We start from the raw sequence: 23,271 nt of genomic DNA, 5'->3' as shown, positions 1-23,271 counted from the left end.
ATTGCACTCTGGAGAAAATTCTCATGCTGGGGATACAATGATACAATTTCACCGTGCAGAGTATTCTGAAGGTAACTAACGGTGTAAATGGCTTAACCAATGCAATGCCAGCTTTCTATTCACATACTGGAAACATAGAAGACCTCGGTTCAGCATAGGCAGCACTAGGGATGGTCAGGAGAGAGGGGAGATAACTATCATGATGATAGACAGGCCATGTATAGGCTTAGCCATTAAACTGAAAGCAGTCCCAGGTGCACTCAGGACAACCACCGATTCCAGGTCTCACCCAATTATAATCCACAAGTGCAAACAATCGTTAAGGAAGAACAGCCTTGTAATTTATAGAAAGGTTTTTGCAGGCCTAATCACTCTGAGGCAGGACCAGACAGTGGGAGGAGGAACACAGTTGTGACAAGGAGGCAATCTTGAGACGGGAGGTGAGGTAAACAACCAGGAAGAAGCCCAGACAAGATTCAACCCCTTGTCAGCTCTATTTGCCAACTACTCCCACTGACCAGCCTGCTTGCATGACTTCATGCCCAAGTGAGTCTTTGGGTACGTGACCTCAGAAATGTGGGGTGCATTTAAAGGCCCCAAACAGAAGTCCCTTTCACCTGAATGGCAGGCATTTAAACCCCCGGCCTGGCTTTTGGTTTCGTGTTGACATGAATGGCAGGCATGTGACAGTAGATCTTAACCTGGTTGTTTTGTAAAGATTATTGCATTTTGTGTTGCCACAACATTAATGGCTGTTGTAATTGGTGGATTTTCCTTTGACATTAAACAATAAATGACTAAATGTTTTATTCATACACACCGGCCCGGTTCCTAGTCCATTGTGACACAGGGTATTTGGTGAAGTTGGGTGCGAGACGGGTTGGAGACCTACTCTAAACAGAATCTGTAGTGTACTAAAAATAAAAAGCATTCTATTGTGCGCCACATTCATTGTAGGGGAAGGAGTTCCCTGGCTTGCGTGTGCCGTGTAATAAACCGTGACAGAAAGCATGCAACAAGATCAACATCCAAAGAAGGGTTTGGGTCACCATAAAGCCTGCATCACCACCTGGCGGGGTGACAAAATCTGAATAGACTGCTACAAACTGGACAGAGTCCAGAGGCCTGGAAATCCGAAATTCTGTAAAACAGGAGATACCATTGTGGGATGGCCTCAGAGGAGAGGAAGGGGCTCACGTACATCAAGGAGAGGAACCATACTGACCCCTTTGTTTCTTTGGGAAGATCTCACTTGGCCCTGTTGTAACAAGCTAAAATAAAACTGGTTGGTTTTGTTTTGCTTCTTGGTCTAAGAAAACCCTTTGACAGTATATAAAAGAAGTCTTTATAATAAACAATCCAGCTGTATCAAAAACTATTGAAATGTAAAGGGGATCGTGAACATACAACCACGTTTTTAAAAATCAGTACAATATTTGTGAAGTCAATTGACATTAATGGACTAGATATTTTGAATTGTTTACTAAATCCTTTTTAAAAAAACAGTGGAAAAAGCTTAGTTATGTGCCGAAACAGCAGTAGAGGATTTGTTTGAGCGTGGCCGGTTTCATTCACTGCTAATATGCTTCTCTTTGCTTTCCTGCAGCTGCAAACACTGCTTTCTGGGACGCGTTGAGGTATCCTCATACCGAATTATAGAATTCCTGCTCATCATCTCTTCCTACCCTCCACATGAAGAACCTCCTGCAGGGGTTCAGCAACAGTGCGAAACTAAAGTTATAGAGCTGCCCCAGCACCAAGTGGTGGTGTTGATGTGTCCTTTTTGGCCTTTGGATGTGTTCTCCAAGTGAGAGGAGTGTGTGGCCTTTTGGAGACCTCTGAGACATTACCAGGGATTCTGTCGCCTTCTAGAATCACATGACAAACGGTTCTCCTGCAACACGTTTTGCCCTGATGAACAAACATGCTTGCAGGACCCACTGGGCACAGTACTGTGGAAAGTTAAAGAAAGGTTGCAGACTGCTCTCAACCAGACAGACGAGCACCTGCTGTCTTCATGCCCCAGGCAGCGCTTACTCTGAACCACAGTGCATGCATCCCAGACTCGTTAGCAATTCACTTCGGGAAATTAGCAGATTTCCTGGTCATTCTCCTTCCATCATTTGCAATTCCCAGATCCTTGTTGCACGTGGATAGAAAGACATGGTTTGACAGTGGCAACAAGGGAAAGTGAAAAAGGGACCCACCTGCAGAGGCCATTGCTAATGCACATTTCCCTGCTGAATTGCAACAATCCTGTACATGTTCCAATTAGTGTTTGATTTTGCATTGCATATTCTTTCTCCCCATTAGTCAAGGCAGCTCAGGTGTGGAGGGGAGGGGCATTGATGGGCGGGTGTGCAGTATACCATAAATGAGTCCAGCTGGAAGTGGAATAAATACAACTATCTGTTGGCTTTTAATAGGCTCAGAGCGGATTGGAGTCTGCAGTCCTCCAAACGTCTAACACACTGCAGACGTCAGTCACGCCCAATACCTCTGCTTCCATTCTCCTGCAGACCTTTCACTCTCTCATTGAAGAGTGCATCTTTATGTTTCATTTCCTTTCTGCTCTGGCCCCGTCTGGGAGACTTGGGAGCATCATCCCAGGGAATAAATTAGCCCTCTCATACTTTCTTTGCAAGGCACCAGCTACAAGCTCTGTTAGCAGTAACTGTCGCGAGTAGCAGTGCACATTTTTTAATATATCGTGTGTGATGAAATAACCCCTTTATGGGGAGCAGTCTGAGCAACATTAGAAGTCTGTCATCTGTGTTGATCACCAGGTTATCTGACCCAAGGAAACAACTTCCCACCACTCACAATGCTGAAGGAAGCAGTGCAACGGCAGCTCCCAACCACAGAGGCTGGTGCTAATGAGAGGGAGACATGGCAATGAAGCCAGTCTAGACTGACTCAGTCTATCGGAGGTTGAGGAGAGACAGCAATGAGCAAGAAGCATGCCAGCGGCAAGGAGGCCGCTGAACGAAGTGCGGGAAACGAAGCGCAGTCTAGTGAGAAGCATAGGTATGTATTTACAGGATAAAACATATGAGCCTATACCCAAAGTGAGAGACTGGGGCAGTAGGGGAAAGCTAATCTTCGTTCATGATGAGCCAGTAGTTGACGGACTTTCGGAATTTGTAGTAGGAAGGTTCCAGTCTGATACTAGGGGGTAGGGCATTCCAAGTTATGGTTGCTAGTACAGGGAAGCTTCTGCCACCTGCTTTTTGGAGCTTGGACCTAGGTACGATGAGGCAGTTAGAATGAGATGATATAGCCAGTCGGTCCGTTGTATAATGTTTGAATTAGTCGCTTAGGTACATGGGTGCTTGATTATGCAAACAGTTGTATGGAAGTGAAAGGGTCTTAAATTTGATTCTTTGGTTGATTGAGAGCCATCGAACACTACGTCTCAGCTCAGAGATGTGGAATTTTCTCGGGAAGTTGGTTGCTGCTCGGAGCGCATTATTTTGATAGATTTGCAGTTTTCTTAGATTGTGTTGGTTAGTGCCTAAATATAAGGCACTGCAGTAGTCTAATTTGGTTAGTACAAGGGCCCTGGCTAAGGTAATACAGTTGTCAGAAGTCAGAAACGGTCTGCAGGCATTGATGAGCTTACAGGTGTATGCAGTGGTGGATGCAGTAGCGTTAATTTGTCTTTTTAAAAGAGAGGGCCGAGTCAAGGTACATGCCTAAGGTTTTGACATCCTACGAGACCTTAATGTTGTTGCCATCAATGTAGAAGGTGTTAAACTGATTGTCAAGTCTGTTAAGTCTGGCTTGGGTTCCTACCAGGAGTAACTCAGTCTTGTCGTCATTTAGTCCGTGTTGCGCAATCCATGTTTGGATGATGAGGTATATGTCATTCAGTCGTTTGAAGTCCGTTATCTAATTGCCTGTGATGGGGATAAGAATTTGGGGGTCGTCAGCGTAGTTTGTATAAGAGATACTCATATGGTAAAAGTCGTTGAATAGAGGCTTTGTAAATATATTATAAAGCATAGGGGAGTCACAAGAGCCTTGTGGGACCCCACAGGTGACAGCGGCAGGTAAGGCGGATGCCTTCGGGGCAAACACTCTGGTAGTTCTGTTGTTGAAGAATGACTGGATCCAGGTGGTGGTATCATTGGAGAAGTGGGCTGCCGAAGAGAGATGGCTACAGAGAATTTTGTGGTCCACAAGGTCAAAGGCGGCTGATAGATCTAGTAAGAGAAGAAGGGCAAGGTTGCCTTCATCTTTTATGGTTTCTATTTGGGTTACTAGATCTATCAGAGCTGTTTCAGTGCCATGCCTGGAACGGAAACCTGATAGATGAACCCTAGTACGTTTTTACTTTCCAAGTGATGCTGGATCTGCAGGTAGGCTGCTCTGTCGATAATCTCGAGAAGGAAGGGCACTGTGCTGATCGATCTGTAGTTGGTCGGGGTATTTGGATCGAGGGACAGTTTCTTGAAGAGGGGCATGACCCAGGCGTCCTTAAGGTTAGTTGGTACTGAATTTGTTGTAAATGAGGCATTTATTAACAAGGTAATGAAGGGTGCAAGCTCCTTTGCTGTTTCTTTCATGATTGATACTGGGCAGACATCACCCATGCATCTAGAAGGTTTTATGCTCAGAATTATCTCCTCAACTTCCTTAATGCTAAGAGAGGAGAATTTGAACAGGTCAGTTTGATCTGGTACAAGAGCTTGGGTTGTCGGTTGGGGAAGGTTGCTGACTAGGTTAGTTTATTTAGTCTCAATTTTCTTTTGTAGGAGCGCAATCTTATCAGAGAGCGCTTTTTGAATGTTATGACACCAGATGGTATCCTTAGAGCATGAGGTAAGTGGAGCCATGGGTGATTCTAGCTCTCCAAGTAGGTTAAATAATTCTTTAGTGTTGGATTTAGCCTTTTGGATCCTGTCATTGTAATAGTCACATTTTGCTAGGTAGATCGCAGACTTGTAGGTGGCAGAGGCTGTTGTGAAGTTTTCTTTGTTGGATGTTGAGGGGAGGTTTTTCCATGTGGTTTCAATGGTTCTTTTGTTTTTTTTGCAGGGTTCTTAGGTGAGGGGTGAACCAATTGTTCATGTGGGTGTGGGGTTTAGCTTTGCGCAGTTTTTGTGGTGCGATCTTGTTGATAGTGTCAAGTATAGTTGCATTATAGAGGTCAACAAGATGCATAGGGTCATCTTTATCCTCTTTGGTGGTGGAGGAGTTCATGAGGGGTTGAAGAAGTGGGAGTAACTTATGAGCGGTTATATTTCGCATATTTCTGGCTCGTCTGGGAGGAGCCAGAAATTTGTCAGAGTTAAGGTTGGTACTCTTTTGTAAGGTGAAGAGGATGGCATGATGATCTGTCCAGGTGCAAGGCTGGTTAGATAGGATGTTAATATTTCAGTTAGACTCTGCGATTCAGTCTGTCTGCCTTTGTGAGTGGGTTGTGAGACCCATTGGGTGAAGCCTAATTCGGCGATGCTATTGCTGATAGCTAATGCATTGACATCCTTAGTGTCATATAGTCCTAAGTTAAAGTCTCCTAGGAACAGGATTTGAGAGCCTGATTTGGCATTATTTGTGAGGAGTAACGATAGGTCTTCCTCAAAGGAGGATAGAGGGCCAGGAGGTCTGTAAATCAGGTGAGCCGTTATAGTTTGTGTTGGCGATAAAGGTAATTTGAATGAGGAATTCTTCGGAGTGGACATTTAGGGACCTGCCTCAGGCCTAAGGAAGTTTTTACAATGATGGCAAAGCCACCGCCTTTAGCTGAGGTTCTATCTTGCCTGATAATAGTATACTGGTCTGGGATAGCTAGTGAGAGCAGTGGACCAGATGTAGGTTGGAGGCACGTCTCCGTAATAGCTAGGAAGTTGAGGTCGTTGGTCAGTATGAGGTCATTAACATCAAGCGCATGGGCTGTTATTCACCTAGCATTGATAAGACCTCCTTTGATGGTAGTGGTGTTGTTATCCGAAGGCAGTTTGGTATCTTTGCTGTTTTAGCTAGGAGAACTAGTTTTAAAAAGGTGACCTTTTTCTTGACAATTTCAGGTTTGGGTGTAGTTCGGTGAGGGCTGAAGTTAGCTAAGTGACATCCTTTAGGGAGTCTGTGACCAAGCCTCAGATTTCTAATTGTGGTTGGGCAAGGTCGGTTAGGTGTAGGTTTGAGGGCATATAGCTTTATCCATTGGTTAGGCATTAGTGCTTGGTCTTTAATTGGTCTATGTGCAGTCAATGTCAATGATTTAGTCGCGTATTGGTCAAAGTCAGGTAGGAAGGTGGTGGGATTGATACTGTCCGAGCATGCCAGCTTTAAGGCCATAGACAGAGAGCGGCTCTGTTTTGTTTCTAGGGGATAGGTATACCATTGTGGATATTTGAATAGTCCTGGTGCAGTAATGCTATCAGCAAGGTCTCCCATGGTCTTTGGAGTATGCACAGCCAGGTTAGTTAGTATACTAATAGTGGTTAACCAAAGTTGGGTCATGTCCAAGTTCAGTTAGCAAGGAGGCTAGAGGTCTATACGCTTGGGCTGCGAGGTGGGTATAATGGAATTATACTAGATGGTTCAGTTAAAAAACAACATTTCCAGCATTATCAACATAAACAACAGTAACCATATTACAGTGTAGACATAAATACATTCAGCCTTGCAGTATAGGTAGGTCGTAAGGTAACAGATGAGTAAACTGATAAAGAGCAGTTGTGCTGACAGGACTACAACAGGTTAGGGCTATGACGTGCAGATAAGCAACATACAATTTCCTCATTTCTAGCGGGCAAAGAAGTGGAACTACGGGACACTGGTCGGCTGCAATAAGAGGAGCTGCTGGGAGCAGTAAACACTAGGTGACAAGCATACGTGCGAGGCAGATGTTGCTAAGGCTTAGTAAACAAGCATGAGAGGAACGCAATGATATACAGTTATAGCGATGAGAGGCTAAAATACAACGAGGAGTTGAGCAGTGTCGGTGCGTGTGTAGACAGCCATGCAACGCTTACACACTGGCGACATGCATCATGAGGAGAAATAAACAACAGTCCAAGATAACTGTGTTCGTAATATGCTAGACAGGGACAAGCAGTATATTGTGCCACACCAGAGCGGTATGTAATATCGACAGTCGTACCGTGAGCATTCCGCACTCTGTCAGAGGTGCTTACCATGCAAGTGGCAGTGAGTAAGCGTTCCAAGGGAGTGGGTAGAGGGAGTTCATAGGAGTTTGTAGAAGGTGTAGGAGCGTCAGACCGGGGTCCTGGCAGACGCACAGCATCCCGGTCAGGCTCAGTCATGAGGCTTTGTCGGGGTCCGGCTTACACCTGCTGATCTCCCATGATAGGCTGAATGGGTAAAAGCTGTCCAATCCGGTGCGATGGCAGATTACTCTACTTTTCAATTTTGGCAAACCCAACAGCGGCCATTTTAGGAGATGCAAACCTCACAGTTTGCAAGTGAGGGACAATTTCAAAATGTAGCAAAATTAGCGGCCATCGCGCTTGATCAGCAGGCAGATAGGTGGTGGCAAAAAGTGCAACATTGGCACATATTACAGGATGGTGGATCATAACACAGATTTTCAGAAGGCGTGGGGAATGAAAGACTGAACCTTGGTATCAGACAGGAATGGCAGGCAAGCAGTGTAAAGTTAGAGCGCCACGTTTGAGAGCTGTTTAAGCAGAGTGGCTGTTGAGTTACAGAATGTGAACCATTAGATGTGTAACACAGGTATAAAATTGTTCAGTTTAATTTGACCGAATGTTACATTTGACCGAATTTGGTCAGTAACATTGGATCGAATTAAACTGAACAATTAGGCTAATACATACCGAGCATATGGAGCGTGGGATGCAGGGATGTCCTCCGCTTCTTTAATATTGGAGGTGGGGTCCCGGAAAAACAAAAAAAGGTAAAAGAAAAAGGGACCCTGCAGCGTCGGATCCGACCCGCGTTAGAGGGACGGATTTGACGCTGCAGGGCTGAAGTCACCAGGCAGGCAGAAAAGAGGTAAGTAGGGACGGGGGGATTAGGCTGTGCAGTGTGGGTTGGTTTAAGCGCATTTGATCATATGAAAAGTGATCGCATGCAGGCTGTTTTTTTCGCTCACTTTGCCGCAATCACTTTTCATACAACCAAACACCCCCAAACCGTAACACAACTTTCCTTCTTCACTAGATCTATGATTCACCTTTTTAAAAACTGCAAAGTGACCAGCCCAACACAACTTTTGTTGTCTCCATGCTTAATTACAGTTAGCTCTACCTAGAGAAGCAGGATTTACAAAATTAGGTGTGTAGCTTGCATAAATGACATGGTGCAACTGTCTTTCTGCAACCTCATTTATTCTAGGTAAAAGTGAGAATCCTTGGGATGAATCATAAATGGCTTGAACAACTTTGTTCTGCTATCCAATGTTATTCAATAGGCTTTAAAATATCACTGAAACCCAACAGATCTTACTGCGCCGCGACGCTGGAAACTCAAATCTCACCTTTGGTTCGCGACCATTGTGAAGGGTGTTAACATTGGGCAACGTGTTATGTGTGATCAGATGTAGAGATTTCTAAACCAATGATTTTTTCAGTTTACTCTGCATTTGAACGCATACTCACAAAAAGGAATAGTATAACTTATTGAGGATTCATAAATAACAGAAGTAACCATGTGAAAGTACGATTGTATGTGCCTCTTCCTTTGTTGAAGAATAAAAATGCTTTATGACTGCAAAGAGTACATTCATACTTCCTGCGCATATGCCGATACATCCGATCAGAAATCTGATCCCATCATTCCCAGACAGTTCCAGATATGGATGGCAAGAAGTACACATATAAGTCACAGAACAGATAAGCCTTAGTCTTTCCCTCAGCGTCATGGTGTCTTACCGTCAACTTTGCACACTGCCACTTGCTGCACCACTCCAGTGTCATTCTCTTTCTCTGCTGGCCATTCGTAAACATACAGGTTGGTGTGGGAGGAGCCAGCATCCAGCACAATACCATACTGTGGAGGACAAAAGAAGGAATCAGTCTTGCACAAACTTTGTAGATTAGCAATTTATAAAAAAATAGAGATTGTTCAGTGTAGTAGACAACTGTATAACCATCACAAGAACAAAGTCATCGACTGCACCCCCCAAAAGCAGCCAAGCGCCACCTCTTTCATGTTTTGATCCTATACATACTCTCCTCTATGCCTTAAAGCCCAGAATTCATTTAATCAGTGGAAAAGCAATCAATTCATTCTAATTAGTTAATGGGGCCACCTTTCTATATCAAGTGCATTTTGAAAGGTGGCCACGCCCCCTTTGGGTCTTTAGCCCCACCACTTTTGATAGTGTTTTGATACAAACGTAATATGCTGTTTATATTAATTAATCGAATATCAAAATGGTTTGATATCGATTTAATATAAAGCAGGTTTGATTTTATATCAATTTGATATAAAGTGAATATACATTTTATATAAAAAAGGTGTCAAAAAATGTTTGCTATCTTTTTATGTCCAATGTATAGAAACATGGGAGCAGCCGACGACTGTGCTTCTAGGTCAACAATGGAGGCTGAAGTGAGCTCTAAAGACAGGGACTGTGAGCTTAGGGTTTTGCAGCATGACGCGGCAATGATGTCAGAGTGGGTTTGGCCTTTAATGTGATAGGAAGTGGATATACATTTCATGGAGTATAGATGACTTCATTCTGTTATAATTTTAAGGACATGGGCTAGGAGCTAGCGTGTATAGATGGATATAGATTTGATATTAAGTTACAATAGATTCAATATCAAAAATTATTTAATATATGGGGTACATCACTCACCGTAATCGTAATTCTGATGCTTGTATCTGCTTAGATTCACATGCTGTGCATAGGCCGACATCTAGTGGAAGCTACAATTTGTTTTTCGAAACTCAAAAATGGGCGTCGACATAGGGAGTGCCAGTAATACTCTCCCTAGTGTGACATCGATGGAACCCATGATCCCTCACGCGTGTAGGGCCCTCAGATTGTATTTTTTCTGCCATGAGGTAGCATGAGGATTAGCATGAGTACAGAGTATCCAAGCAGATAAGATAGATAAGACTACAAGCATCCATGCGCCTTCTCTCAGAGGGGAGGAAGGGTGGGCGCATGTGAATCTAAGCAGATACAAGCATCAGAAATACGATTACGGTGAGTAATGTATCCCTTCTGAGGCTTGTGGAATCTGCTTAGATTACATGCTGTGCATAGATTAGCGAGCAGTGTTAGAAGAAGGAGGTGGGATGTGGGAAGGGTCATGAGCAAATAAATGTCTTAGAACCGCTTGTCCCACTTGAGTATATGTCTTGGAATGAGTGTCAATGCAGTAGTGCTGAGTAAAGGTGTAAATAGAGCTCCATGTAGCTGCTTTGCAAATGGTGTCAAGGGGTACATTTGCAATGAAAGCCAGAGTGGCCCCAGTGCATCTTGTAGAGTGGGCCCTTGGCATAACAGGCAGAGTTTTAGCTGACAGGGAGTAACACAGCTGGATACATTTGACTATCCATTTGGAGATGGCACCCTTAGAGACGCAATCTCCTTCTCTGCCTGTAGCTACGGAGACAAACAGTTAATCTGTCTTCCTTAGCGGTCTGGTCTTGTCTACGTAGTAGAGGACCGCTCTTCGCGCGTCTAGTGTGTGTAGTTTCACCTCAGCAGAGCTTTTAGGTTCTTGGGAGAAGGCCGGTAGCTCAATGGACTGGTTCACACAGAATTTTGAAATGAACTTAGGTGAGAACCTAGGGTGAGTTCGTAGAACCAGTTTATCCTTATGAACAGTAAAGAAAGGATCCTGCACTGACAGAGCCTGAATTTCACTGACCCTTCTTATGGATTTAATGGCTACTAAGAAGGCAGTTTTATAGGTCAGGGGTTTGAGACTAGCTTTATGCATGGGTTCAAAGAGGGGGCCCATGAGTTTAGCAAGCACCACATTAAGGTCCCATCCTGGTGGTGGGTTTGGAATTCGAGGGTGGAGTCTCTTTACCCCTTCCATAAAGGCTTTAACCACTGGTACTTTCCACCACAACACCTTATTATGGGAGGTGGTGTAGGCTGACAGCGCCGCCAGGGGTACCTTGAGTGAATTAAATACCAACCCTGCGTCCAGCAGGTGGAGCATGTAGGTGACAATATTGGAAGGAGTGCAATCAACCGGGTTGATTTGTTTATTCTGGCACCAAATAACACATCTATTCCATTTATCAAAGTAACAGTGCCTTGTGTTTGGTTTCCTTGATTCTTTTAGGATATCCATACATCTCTGTGGTAGATTGAGATGGCCAAACACTATGATTTCAGGAGCCATGCTGCCAAGTTCATCGAGCTGGGTTGAGGATGCACGGTTTGTCCTTCGTGCTGGGATAGTAGGTTGTGCCAGCACGTGAGTCTGATGGGTTTGCACACTGCAGTTTGCACAGGTGCGGGAACCATGGTTGTCTCGCCCACATGGGAGCAACTACGATGAGCGTCATCGATTCCCTGTGGATCTTGTTGACCACCTTCCTCAACAGAGGGGTTGGTTGAAAAGCGTAGGCAAACATCCCGACCAGTTCATCCATAGAGCGTTCCCCATGGAGTCTGGATGGGGGAACATGGATGCGAATCCTGAGCATTGTCTGTTTTCGCTTGTGACGAATAGGTCTATAGTGGAGAAACCCCACTGTGAGAAGAGGTCTCCTACGACTTCTTTGTGTAGACACTATTCGTGCTCTTCCGGGAGGGGGTCTCTGCTCAAAGCGTCTGCTAGTGAATTGAGATCCCCTGGAACATGTTGAGATGACAGGTAAATGTTCCGTCTGAGTGCCCATTTCCGAATTTTCTGGACAAGCTTGGACAGATTTGGCAAACAAGTCCCTCCCTGTTTGTTTATGTAAAATATTGCTGTCGTGCTGTCTGTTAGGATCTGCACTGACAGGTTCGACAGGTCGGGTTCGAACGCCTGAAGCGCTATGAAGACTGCCAGAAGCTCTAGCAGATTGATAGGATTCTTGGCCACTGTGTGAGACTAGAGACCGTGAGCTGTGTGGTAAAGGAGGTGTGCTCCCCACCCTGTCAGGGACGCGTCCGTAGTGACCACCACCTGTATCTCTGGATAGTAAAAGGGTTTCCCCTTTGCCAGGTTCTCTCTTGTCCACCAGTGAAGACTTTGTACTAGTGTTGGCGAAACGACCACTAGATCGTCCCACTGACCACTTGCCTGAGACCACTGTTTTGCCAACCATTCCTGCATGGGTCGCATGCACAGGCGCGCGTGGGGAACCAGGTAAATACATGACGCCATCATGCCTAGCAAACATCGCTTTGTGCACCCTTATCTGGCGACCGGACTGATATTGAGGAATTTGCAGTAGTATGTTCCGAATTCTTTCCTCTGATGGAAAGGCCAACCCCTCTTGGGTGTTTAAGATAGTTCCTCGGAACTGTTTGGAGGTACTTGGCACCAGGCTTGATTTTTTCTCGTTGACTGAGAAACCCAATGCGAAGAGGAGGTCGATCGTTCTTTGGATGTTGGATCTGCAAATTACTGTGGTCTCCCCTGTGATGAGCCAGTCGTCCAGGTAAGGGTACACTGGGATTGCCTCCCTGCGTAGGTGTGCCGCCACCACCGCCAGTACCTTGGTGAATACCCTTGGAGCCAAGGCTATACCGAAGGGCAGCACCTTGAACTCGTAGTGCTGACTGTCCACCTTGAAGCGCAATAATCTTCTGTGCGCTGGGAACATGAAAATATGAAAATAGGCATCTTTCATGTCCAATGTTGCCATTTAATCTCCCTTTTTTAGGAGGGGTGTTACCTCTTGGAGCGTAGTCATGCAAAATTTTTGGGGCTTGACATACTTGTTTGCAGGGCGTAAGTCTAATACTGGGCGCATTGTCAAATCTTTTTTTGGCACAAGGAAGTAAGTTGAATAAATACCCTTGTTTACCTGGTTGCCCGGGACGAGTTCTATCGCGTCCTTTGCGAGAAGATTGATGATTTCCTCGAGGAGGATCTTTTGGTGGTCCAGGGAGTGTATTTTTTGTCGTGGGTGGTGGTTGCGGGGGCGCTCCAGCAGTTCGATGCAGTATCCCGCGGACACTGTGGACAGCACCCATCTGTCCCAGGTGATCCCTTCACCTGAGCAGAGCGTCACTGTTTGCTGGGAGGCGTACCGCCTCAGCCTGGACTGCCTCTCCCTCTACCGTGGCCCCTCTTGTTATCTCTACCGTAACTTTGGGTACCTTGTTAGTTGTTACCCCACAATGTACCCTGCCCCTGTGAGTAATTGGAATCCCTCTGGGAATTTTGTCTGCGTGAGCAACGAAAATTATTATTATTCCCTCTCTGGTTCGTGGGTTTGTTAGTCAATTGTGCCAGGGACTTTAGGGTATCGTATTCATCCTTGGCAGTTTTGAGTGCCTCCTCTACTGCATTGCCAAACAAGACATTCGATTCCACCGGCATGTCGATAAGAGTAGCCTGGATCTCGGGTTTAAACCCCGACTGTCTGAGCCAAGCGTATCTCTTGGTGACAGTGCTCTCTGCGATGAGCCGGCCTGCATTATCTGCAGTGTCAAAGGTCGCCTTTAGAATGCACCCAGACACCGATCTACCCTCTGAAGCAATTTGGGCTAACTGGCCCTTTAGTGGTTCAGGTGCAGGGCGATGAGGGCAGCTACCTGCTCCCACTGGTGGCAATTATAGCTTGCCAGCTGAGTAGTGGTATTGGCGATTCTTGCCTGGTAAGCGGAAGTGGAGGCCACTTTTCTTCCTAGCCCATAAATCCTCTTGCTCGCCTTGTCTGGGGGAGCTTCAGATGATGATAGAGATGTCCCCGCTCTTTTCCTGGTGGTAGTGACTACCAACGAGTTGGGCTTAAGTTGGCCCCTTATATAAAGTGGGTCTGACTGGGCGGCCCTGAACAATTTTTCAATTCTGGGTTTCACAGCCCTAGTGAGATTAGGGGTGAGGAGGGAAGGGTCAATTCTGCGTTGGATGGACTTCAGAATTGGTATGGCTTGGGCAATGGGTTTCTTATCCCACATGATCTCTTCTGCAAAGTCCCTCTCTTCCTGAGCCCCTTGAGTGTCTATGTGAAAGTGCTCTGCAGCTCTAGCTAAGACCTCATTCAGTAGAGGCGGATTATCCACAGGTGAGTCAGTGACCGGTGGTTCTTTGTTAACAGGTGAGTCTAGATTATAGACCTCTGCCTCGTCTTCCTCCTCCTCATCCTGGTCCTCGTTGTCTCTGTAATAATCGACCCCTGCTTGGTCGTCCAGCATTTGTATGTCTGGGTCTTCAGCATACTGGTGGTAAGGTTGAATAGAGAATGGGTCTGAAATGAAGCCCTGAGCTGGAGTTTAATTACGAGGTCTCTTACTAGGAGGCTGAGGGGCTTTGGATCCTGAAGGAGTAGAGTTGGCAGGGGTACTCTGAAAAAAATCCTAATTATTTTCTGAGCTATCATAGAAATTAGCTAAAGAAGACATTCTTCTCATCACTCTGTCGATGTCGTGAGAGTTCCATTCCCTGGAACTGGGGATGACAACCTCCTGCTGAGGTTCCTCTCCTATTCCCATATCCTGTAGAGTGGGAGGGATAACGTTAGGCTTAGTGACAGGGTCAGGGCCCTTCGATTTATCCTTATCTGAGGACCTGTGTTTGTCTTTCTGGACCTGGGGTGCAGATGTTGTCTCTGAAGGTTTTTTCTGCTGTTTGCCCCCTTTACCATGGACATCGGAGTGTTTTCCCTGATGGTTTGACTTTTTCAGAATCTTTCGACGCCTGGTGCCGAGATTCGGGGGTGTGTTGGCTAGGTGCCGTGTTTTTAGAGTGTGGGCGTCGAGACTCAGAGGAAGATGTGGAAAGTGCTGCCGGAGCCGACTTTAAGTGTGCTGCTTGGGGGTGGAGGTCGGATTCGTCTTCTGACGACCATACCTCCGTGACTTTGGGGAGCGAGGCACCCTTGGCAATCGTGGACGGCTGCCGTGTGTCGTGAGGCAATCTCGACCTGGAACGCCCAGAGGACACTGATTCTGTGGACTAATCTCTATGTGCCTCTTTCTTCCAAGCGCTCGACACGCGTGTCGAGTCTCGGCTGGGGTTAGTGTGCTTAGGTGCAGTAGTGTGGGTAGCGCTTGTGTCGCCGGGTGTGGTTCCATAACTGCCCCGCCAAAACGGCGGCATTGCTGCCATCACTGAAGGAACCCACCGCCTCCATGGCCTTGAGCTGCCTGGCGTAATGGGCCCAACGTTTAGTGGAGCGGTCCTTTAGTGTTTTAGCCTTAAAGAGCTTACACGCTCTGCAGTTAGCTTCGTGGTGATCCCTAGGCAAACAGAGATTACAGGTGTTATGCTTGTCAACCGAAGGAAACTTGTGGTTGCACTTGGGGCAGAATTTAAATGGAGTACTCTCCATATGTCACCTTATGGCAGCGGGCGAGTGTATATAGGAAATAAAGGGAGTGTGATTATATCCACCCCCCCACTCTCCCTACTTGCAGGGCCGAGGCCAGAGGCCTTTCGAGGCCAGGGCCGAGGACAGAGGCCTTCCGATGCCCAAAGTCTGTCGTGCAGTCTCGACGGTTGTTCGTTCTTCGGACCGGCGTCGATCTTCGGTCTCTCGACGTGGGATTGGAAGAACAGGGTTTTTTAGATGAATTAGGAGAGAATGGCTGAAAGCCAGGGAACTCTGCAACAATGCTTCCGACAAGTATGGCGGAAAAAAACAATCTGAGGGTCCTACACACGTGAGGGATCATGGGTACAGTGGATGTCACAATAGGGATTGTATTACTGGCACGCCCTATGTCGACGCCCATTTTCGAGTTTCGAAAAACAAACTGTAATACTCCAGAGGTTCCACTAGATGTCGGCCAATGCACAGCATGTGATCTAAGCAGATTCCACAAGCCTCAGAAATATATATATATATATATCTTTTTTATATAAAATGTATAAAAAATATAACAATATTTTTAATATAAAAATGATATACAAGAATGTATATAAAAAGTAATATTCAATATAAAAATATATTTTAAAATGAATCATTTGTATATCAAATGAATATAAAAATGTGTATTTGGATTTACAATAAATATACCATTTTTAAATAATGTTGTCCCCAAAAAAATTTGATATCATTTTATACAAAATGTAGATCAATGTTATATGAACTGGACATAAAGTTTATATATAGTATAGACGAGGTTACAGCATTCCAGATGATCAACAGGGTCTACGAATATCCCTCTAGAGTTGTTAGCTTCATCACCTAGTTACATTAAACTTGGATGTAGATTTGATATAAACTAACAAGTTCCTGCATATTTGGATAATGCCCATCGGGGAACCCGCCCACCAGAGCCTCAGCGGGTTTGTTCGTTTTATGATAAACATGGCTTCCACTGGTGCTAAATTGTCGCATTGGACATACTGAATTTAGCGCCACCATCCATTGCCCCTCCAAATGTATGGGTTTGGCCAGCTTCGCAGTAAAGTTGGAAATTTTGTTACCTGGAAATATCTCAGCTGAAGACTTGCTGGGAAGCATAATGTAAAAAGGTATAGACTCCATGCCGCCCAGTTACACACCCGTGCTCTCTAGGGATCCAGCGGGTACCCAACTGTTGAATTTGTTAGGCCACCCCAGCCATTTGACTAGATGGTGCTTCCTTGCTCCGCTTCCTTGTTCCACAACCTTTACTCTTCATGACTTTTTTGATTCTATAAACTCGCTGTTGGCCTTTACTCACTTTCTGGATCTGCAGCCTATAAAAAAACACCTTGAACAGTCTCCCCTGCATAATCAATGAAACTATATATAAGACCCTCCTGCTGAGCCACTCATCTATGATAAATATCTCGTTGCTGTAGTTCTGCTCATAGCCCTTTTTAAAGATGGCCTTGTGTTTTCAGAACCGCACAGGATTCCTTTTGGTTTTACTAGATCTATGATGCCTGGTATAAATATGTATAAAATGTAGGTAACACTTCCACATATCTACAGGTGTTTTTAGCTGTGAAGAATCGCCAGAGCTGTGTTTTAGAGGTGCGTATAAAACTTTTTGTAATAGAGGCTTTAACTTTGGAGTGTGTTACAAAGTGATGCACCCCGTGCTGCTTTAGATGACCCTGCAGTGGTTTATTTAAAAACTCTTTACCAGTGTCCGTCTGTAGTTTAGCGGGGACTCTGCCGTTGTTAAATATGCATTTGAAAAACATTGCTAATCTGTGGCTGGTCTTGTTCTTTAAAGCCTCGACATAGGCGTGGGGGGTACATTGACCCACTCAGCAGAACTCCCATCCATGATCAAAGCTGCATTTTGCAGCTACAGAATGATGGCTGCACAATCTTGCCAAACAACTATTGGGCAAGTTAGAACAGAGAGCACACTGAGAAAGAACACCAGTATGAGTTCTTGTGTGCACCAAAAAAGGCGAATTGAAAAGCAGCGCTGCTCTGCTGCTTGCAAAATGTTCCCATTGAAAAGGGAATATTTTACATTCAAAAGGATGCTGCCCCAATGCTATTTTCATATATTCAACATCACATTGCTTTCATCAATGAGGCCCTGCCATGCCCATCCATATCCAGATGGTGCTCCATTATCCCTGCATGACAGGCTGTGTCAGGCCAGAACTGGGAAATTAACAGAAGCTTTACTTTCAGTCGCATGGGAAAACGCTTGTCTTTTGGGTTACAAAATCTCAAAAATCAATACTTCAAATAAACCCTAGCTTTATGGGCAGATGTCAATTTCAGTGGAACTATGTCTTGAATGAATTGCTGTATAAAAGAACCTGGCTGGGGCTTCAATGGCTGGGGCTTCCCAATGTGGGAATTCAGATGGAAGAGAAAACCCGAATTTAAAAGAGCAATCCCAGCAGCATTCACCATGTGTCAAAATGGGCTTTTGCAAACCAAAAAAAAAAAAAAATACCTGTTTTAAAAGTACAATGTTGAATAAAAACATGTCCTTGCCTAGTAACGTAAAGGGGGTTGTGCTTGGAAACATATGGGTTGTTTTAATCAACAGGCTTGCTTCTGATTCAAAATAAAATAAAGAACTAATGGCAGTGGCTACACTGGGGAAATCAGCCCAAACAGGTTTTCTGCCATGGCTCAAGGGACATTTGGCTGACAACAGGAGTGGCCTAACCCCCGGAAGAAGGAGCTACAATGGATTCTAGGATACATGCGTGCTAATTGCAACCTTCGAAAACTTTGAATGGACCAAAAGCAGTAAACATCCCATGCCCATCAGAGTTTTGTCTGGGCAGAGGCCTCTTACAATAGAGATTCTGGGACACATGCGTGTGAAATAAGAAATCGCACGTTCTCGCAACTTTTACTGGGAGCTTCAAAGTCAATTTAAGAGCAGCCTTGTAAGCTATGCCCTTATTTGGGAGACAATGCTGACCATTTGTAAGACTTTTATCTCTGCAACAGGACTTTGCAGGAATGTAAAAAGTTAACAGTTTAAATGTAATTTTAGTGGCTTTTAAACAAGATGTGGAAGCCTTCACTGCCACATTGGGAACAGAAATGGCAGAGAATTGGATATTCTGAGGAAAGAGTACATGATGCCACTTTGAAATTCAATACCTACATGCCTTATGATAATCTATACCTATGTATAAAGTTATAGAATTTTAGGTTGAATATTTATCACTGAAAATGAGGAAAAATTATTAGACGGATGAAACAAAGTTGTCATGTTCTGCGTGAAATATGTAATCTGCCTAGGTAATTTGTATAAATGCCACAATTGCATAAATGTGTGATCTATGTGAAGAATGATTTTAGCTGAAGTAACTGTGGGATGATCCCTTGCATTGCAAAGCCTACCTCAAAAAGCTGATGTCCTGTCCCTAAAAATTCAACCAGCTAACAGCAAGGCAGTAACAATCACCCCTGACCAATCCAGTTATTTAGAGGTGTGCCCAGCTAAGCCTGCCCCACCATATAATCCTATGATGTCACCATGCCTTATAAATAAGGAAGGCTGACAGAACTCTAGACACGCTCTCTCCTGAATTTCCAGCGCCTGCGTATCCTGATATTCTACATTCATCTTGCCAGATTCCAGATTCTACTGCCAGGCCAAAGCATAGCTGACCCTATCCCAGCATGGCCTTGATCCAGAAATCCCACTAAAAAGCCCAGTAACAAAAAGGGAAAAGCTGAGATACCCTTTTGGGGAGCATCCTGTGACCAGACCAGCTTTTTGCCCACTAACTGCATGCCCGCCGTACCCCCCTGCCATCCAGCTGTACCTCTGCCATCCAGTGACCAGAATTACCCAGCTGTTTGCTGTAAGGGGCGCCCGCTGTGCGGTGACCAGAACCCGGTTGACTGTCCCAAAATCCCAAACTCAAGAGTGGACTCCCCATCCCATAGCAACACATAGCATACCCCATCTTGATACTTTGTTCTACTCTCCAAGTAATTCTATCCATGCCTTGGTAATTTGTTCAACTGTCAGAATTCTTTGTGCATCCTGTCCTTGATTCCTAGTGCTAGCGCCATTCTTTCATTCACCCCATTTTGCAACTCCTTAGTAATATTTTTAATAATTTCAGTAATTTCCACATAAAGAGAAACGCAACGTGGAGCGGCTTAATCCGGCCACTTAACCTGTTTCATGGGCAGCGCCATCGTCTTGATAATCTAGTATAAGTAAACTCTGTCTTTTTCTTTCCAAACCGATTTTCTCTCTTTAAGGGCTTTATTTTTCCAAAACCGAACCTCCTTTTATATTGCAAATCTCATCCAATCCTTCAGCTAGAGACATCATTTCACTTCTATATTGTCCCTGTGATGTGCATCTATTCCCCAGCCCAAAAAAAGCATTCAGATTGCGAGTATTTCACCTGTTTTTCATAGAAACCGTTTTTGACATTTAAAACTGCAAAAAGTAAAATGCAACTTTCCAAAGTGGGATTCGGCTGCATCGTGTTTTTGCTTTCCACTTGCTTTTTTAACTGTATGCCTTTTGTTGATCCCTTGCCTTGTGGTTGCTAGTGTTTATACCTTCCTGCTATTGTGAGAAATCATATTTGCTTCATTGATTTAACCATGCATTAATTAAGTATTTGTCAAATTTCGAGTGTCATTTCATGCCATTGTCTCTTATTTTGTGAGGGAAGGTCGGTTTTCGATTCTGTTTGCTATCTCATATCCCCGACTCTCTGCTGCTTCTTTCTGTCCACTTCAAATTCAATTCATTGGGGTTTGGGAGAGCATTGTAGGGGGAAATCTTAGCTGAGGTGATATCTACCCGTTTTTCAAAACTGCTCCCATTCATTTGTGCTTTGGATATGTTCTTGTAGAAGGTTAACCAATTGTATTTGAGTGATTTTCATTGTAATTATTACCCCATTAGTGATTGCTGCCCAATATTAAAATGTGTGTGATTTCTTTGAATTTTAAAATGAATAAATATTCCATTGCCATCAACCGGCCTGGTTCATGCTCCATTGTGACCCCTGGTATTTGTAAAAGGGGGTGTGAGACGGGTTGTGTGCCATCTCAAATTGAATTTGCAGAAAATAAAGAGAAAGCATTCCAATTGTGCGCTACATACAAGCTAAGGGCAAGGGTCCTAATCCGGTGTGTGTCGCCCGATTGAAATCCTTAACAGGCATATTTTGATTAACCTTGATGATAGCCAGAATATAACAAAAACCATTCTTGTCTTTGTGAAACAGGTTAAAATCCATAATATCTGTCTGCCATTGTTGATTGATGTAAGATTCCGCGGTCATTTGCTGTTTAAAATGTGTCATGGCTGGCTTGTGCAGCGTGTAGGCCTTTTCATCCGAAAGCCATGCCTTGACTGCTTCCTGTGATACCTTCTCACCATCGGTTCGCAGTTTACAGCACAGGCCGTCAACCGCACCATAACTACCAACATATCCTTCATCATAATTTATTTTCAACAGCTTCAAGTCAGACATGTTCGTTCTATAACCGCTAATCATAAAGACGAGAACAGATTTTATAAACAGATTTGTATTAACATTTAAAACAGGTATTTTGTTTCAAAATGTATTTGCATTAAATAATTTGGGGTTTGTCACTTGCTGCACGATGGCCAGCCCTTGTACAGAATTCGTAATACATGGGATTACTGCACAGACACATTGCAGATCACAGCCTCAATAAGCAAATATGTCGACATTCCATTAGGTACCCAATTAGATATACTTTATCCCCTCCCACTTGCAAACTGTTTTCTCAATGATGTTTCTAACATCAATCGGACAGATGCGTCTAAACTGCTTAATTTTCAAAGGAGGGTTATTTGCCGATTATATAGCCCATAATGTTTTAGACACGCATGGTCCAGTCCTTAAGCCAATCCTCCTCTATGTCAGCGACTGCGTCAAGCACCGCAGATATACAAGACGTTTGAGCTCAACACACAAAATATTTTATGTAGTCAATTGTCAGAGTAAGATATCTTCAAACAGTCATGTGAATTCTGCTGCGGATCATCAGTTTTATGTCCGTAGCACCATCTGTAAAAGTGTTGTTTTAAACACACCCCAGCCACTTTTGCCATAAAACCCTGTGTAGCCTGAATATCAGAATGAAAGAGAACCATCATGTCCGTATCAGTCTCCATTAGCGAGACACATTCCTTACACAGACTGTTATCGCGATCCCCTGGGTTTTCAATTCGTTCTGAACAGCAAACACAACAAATAATAGCATTGTCTTTAATGCCATCGGTCACCATTAGCAAAACACAGGCCTGACATAGGCTATTATCACTAGGTGCTGGGTTTTCAAGATGCTTTGAACAGCAAACACAGTAAACATGAATAGTCTGTGCTATAGCTTGCCACTCCTCACTCCCGCACACAGAACATGGGGAACATGGAGGCATGGGCCATTTCCGGCGTCATCACCGCATCTGCCTGCAGAGCCATAGATTCAGAGTCCCTAGCTTGGGAGCCCACATTGGCCGCAAATGTTTGCTCCAAAACTACATGATCCTTGTCCCAAAAGTCTTCGGGTTCATAGTCGGTCATCAAATTCTGATCATCTTCATCCCATCATACACTGTAAAACAATCAGATCTATGCCTTTCCTCAAAACCCTTGGGGCTTCCTGGTTTTTTTCCCGCTCATAGTAACTACAGCTGTTCATAATCACGGTTTCCTGACCATCACACCCGATAGCCCTTAGAAAGCTGAAATGGTGCTCGTGTTTTCAAGCAAAAAACTATATATACAGGTTGTAAACTCCACCTGGCCCCAGCATAACCTGCCCAGACCTGTTAATAGCTCAATCCTTTTATATCAAAGCTATATTGATGTATACTCACTAACTCTCTAGCCTGTGTCCTTAAAATTATAACACCATGACGTCATCTATACTCTCTATAGTTTAATACGAATATTATGATCCAGCATGTGCACAGTGTCTCACACAACATACACACCTAGATGTGTGAATCCATCTTTTGCCCAATGAAATTCACTACAAGGGACACAAGTCCTAAAACATGTTTGAGTGATGGGAACGATTTCTGTCTTAGATTTATTCACCTTGAAGTTTAATATTTTACCAAACTGAAGAAAAATGTCCATTATGTTCTTGATGGAATATTCTGGGTTTGAAAGGAAGAGAAGTAGGTCATCCGCATACAGCAAAACTTTAGACATATCTGCCACACATGTTCCCCTGAACATTTTCATTTTATCTAATTGCTGCTGCCAAGGGCTCCATAAATATGTTAAAAAGGAGAGGAAACAAAGGACATCCCTGACAGGTTCCGTGTTGAATGTCAGAAACAGCAGATTTAGACTGATTTACCAAAATATGCACCTTTGCCCTACTATATAAAAGGCATGAAAGAACGGCATAAAAACAGGGCCAAATCGAAACTTTTCCAATATGAATTTGAAAGATGTCTCATTGACTCGATCAAATGCTTTAGAAGCATCCACACTCAGTGGTTCCAGCAAATTTGTATTCAGGCGAACAACATCTATCACTTCCCTCATATTATTATGAATAAATCGACCCTGCATAAACCCAGTCTGATTACGGTCAATAATACGAGGCAATATTAAGCTCAACCTGGTGGCGTAAATCTTTACTAATAGTTTGACATCCACATTGAGTAAGGATATTGGTCTGTAGTTTGCACTAATTGCATGATCCTTACCTGGCTTGGGAATTAATGTAACTAGGGCCGACTGCATAGATTACCCCCAGGTGTATAATTGCTAAATAAACATCCAACAAAACAGGGCTCAGTAAGCCACTGAA

The 23,271-nt window shown here is 44.2% G+C and overlaps 1 protein-coding gene across 2 annotated transcripts in view; it reads right to left on the bottom strand.

Annotated features, from left to right (window-relative positions):
* The window catches only part of ENTPD1 (ectonucleoside triphosphate diphosphohydrolase 1), a 403,736-nt gene that overhangs the window by 119,779 nt on the left and 260,686 nt on the right, over positions 1-23,271 (bottom strand). For both annotated transcript variants that reach the window (XM_069611514.1, XM_069611515.1), the window contains exon 3: positions 8,865-8,982. In XM_069611514.1, coding sequence (XP_069467615.1) covers positions 8,865-8,982 — 118 coding nt within the window. The remainder of the gene's footprint in view (positions 1-8,864; positions 8,983-23,271) is intronic.

Source organism: Ambystoma mexicanum, chromosome 8, assembly GCF_040938575.1.
Source record: "Ambystoma mexicanum isolate Mex_15411 chromosome 8, UKY_AmexF1_1, whole genome shotgun sequence".
NCBI classification, from domain to species: Eukaryota; Metazoa; Chordata; class Amphibia; order Caudata; family Ambystomatidae; genus Ambystoma; species Ambystoma mexicanum.
This window is presented reverse-complemented; position numbering and strand designations above follow the sequence as displayed.